The sequence below is a fragment of the Sinocyclocheilus rhinocerous genome, unplaced genomic scaffold (genome assembly GCF_001515625.1).
Source record: "Sinocyclocheilus rhinocerous isolate Xijiao unplaced genomic scaffold, SAMN03320098_v1.1 scaffold124, whole genome shotgun sequence".
NCBI classification, from domain to species: Eukaryota; Metazoa; Chordata; class Actinopteri; order Cypriniformes; family Cyprinidae; genus Sinocyclocheilus; species Sinocyclocheilus rhinocerous.
In genome coordinates this window covers 52330-54388 of record NW_015659962.1, presented here as the reverse complement: position 1 = coordinate 54388, position 2059 = coordinate 52330, and the positions used below count along the sequence as shown (strand labels likewise).

General features: G+C 43.0%; 1 protein-coding gene across 1 annotated transcript in view; it reads right to left on the bottom strand.

Annotated features, from left to right (window-relative positions):
- LOC107724713 (dimethylglycine dehydrogenase, mitochondrial-like) overlaps positions 1-2059 on the bottom strand; it is a 22525-nt gene that overhangs the window by 14422 nt on the left and 6044 nt on the right. Inside the window, 3 exon segments of the mRNA XM_016533733.1 lie at positions 125-329; positions 668-832; positions 962-1060. Coding sequence (XP_016389219.1) covers positions 125-329; positions 668-832; positions 962-1060 — 469 coding nt within the window.

Sequence of the window (2059 nt, the reverse complement as noted above, 5' to 3'; positions counted from 1 at the left end):
GTGGTCTGTCATGTGAGTGTGGTCTATCATGTGGAGTGTGGCCTATCTTGTGGGAGTGTGGTCTAACATATGGGGGTGTGGTCTATCATGTGGGATGTGGTTTAACATGTGGGTGTGGCCTAACCTGTGGCATTGACGATGCGATTGGCTCGGATGGTTCCGTGTGGCGTCTGGACGTCCCATCTGCCGTCGGCGGTCGGCGTGAGGCCTGTGACAGGAGCGGGATAATAGATCTGAGCGCCGTACATTCGCGCTCCCGCCGCCAGAGCCATCGTCAGAGAATACGGGTCGATGTGACCATCACCTGGATTATAGAGACCCGCCAACACCTGACACACAGAGACAAGCAGCTTCAGCATCCACACATTTAACATGTATACCGGATTTTTCAGAATATAAGTCATTTTTATTATATGACGTTGCATTTTAGTTACTAACACTTCAACGAGAAAAAAGGGGAAAAAGACAATAAATCAACATTAGTATCTATCTATCTATCTATATATGATCTTACATGACTTATTTTACATTATTTGTACATGTAATAATAAAATGTGACAAATCACACCAAAGTGGTTTGATCTGTGTTTTTTTTCTCTCTCAAGAATGCAATTTTGACTGGGCGTGACTTATAGTATGTATGTGTTCAGTCCTCAGGCGTTCATACCTTGTCCATGTTGAGCAGAGGGAAGAGCTGCTGGATCTTCTCGGGGCCGATGAGGAACTGTGGCGTCGGGTGCCAGTGTGTTCTGGTCATCTGATATTTGAGCTCGTTGACTCGGACCGGAGTGGACGCCAGTCTGATGCTGCCGGGCTGATGGAAGCCCACGGCCTGCGACACAAACATGCCGCAGTCACCACCAATACACCACACCACACACTCAATACAGCTGTAAACGCCTCACAGAGCTGAAGCAGCTCATTACTAGCTCTAGTAAACATGTTTATTGATGTGTCTCACCTGTCCCGTCTCGGCCTCGAGCTGCTCGAAGAGTTTAATGCTGTAATAATGAATCTTCTTCAGATTAATGCCTGGATGATAGTATGTGGTGAGTCCCGCCTGTGGATGAAAATATCATCCGTTCAGACTCTAGTACAGCAGAACAGCATGTGCACACAACATAACCTCTGGCATACGCTGTCAATCACCTCAAACAATACTTATTAGTCAAGTTTCAGCCGGTTTAACCTGGATACTCCAGAGAGACTTCAAAACAAGTCATTTTCACTGTCAGCTGTCATGCTTTTTACATTTGCATTCATGCATTTGGAAGATACTTTCATCAGAAATGAGTAGCATTGCATTCAAGCCCTCAGTAACTAATCAGCAGCTTTCATCACGGAGGGCTTTCCTGACTTACAGGGTTTGTTGCAACCAGGAGCATTTACTAAAACAGCAAATCTAGATTGTATTTGACCCCTGACCAGTGTTCGAATTGAGGGGGGGCTGGGGGGTTGACTCTGTTGAGCTTAGGAATGCAGTAGCCAATCAGAGGCGTTCAGATCAGTCATCGCAGAAACCCCAGAGTTGTTTTCAGACTGAAACTCGTGAATTCCCTCATCATAAGCAACAAAGTGCTGATGTACATACGATGTATTTAGAGATTCAGTTATCATACCGTGTATGGACAGCTTTATTGTTTATGAGAGGAGTTATGAGTGCTTAAACACTAGCTAGACTGAATGCTCATTTAGAGTGTGTTCTTTCACTGCATGATTCAGTATCATAAAATGCATTTAGAATGCTCCCAAAATTCAAGATATGGGGGCAGAAAATTTATATATTTATATAATTTCATATAGTTGATCAATATCACACGAAGAGTGCCATTTTTTCGCAAAAATCACAAATGTGATATTGATTTTATACAACAGTTCAATAAACAAGAAGCTAATATTAAGAGACTTACGTTTTAGACACCATATTGCCTATTTTTGTGCTATTTCGCCAACAAAAAATGGTCCTAAACAGAGCCACAGCACTCTTTTGCGTCTCTGAAAAACATGACAGTGATTCGTTCCTGAATGAATCAACCGTTTAAATGATTCGATTCAATCG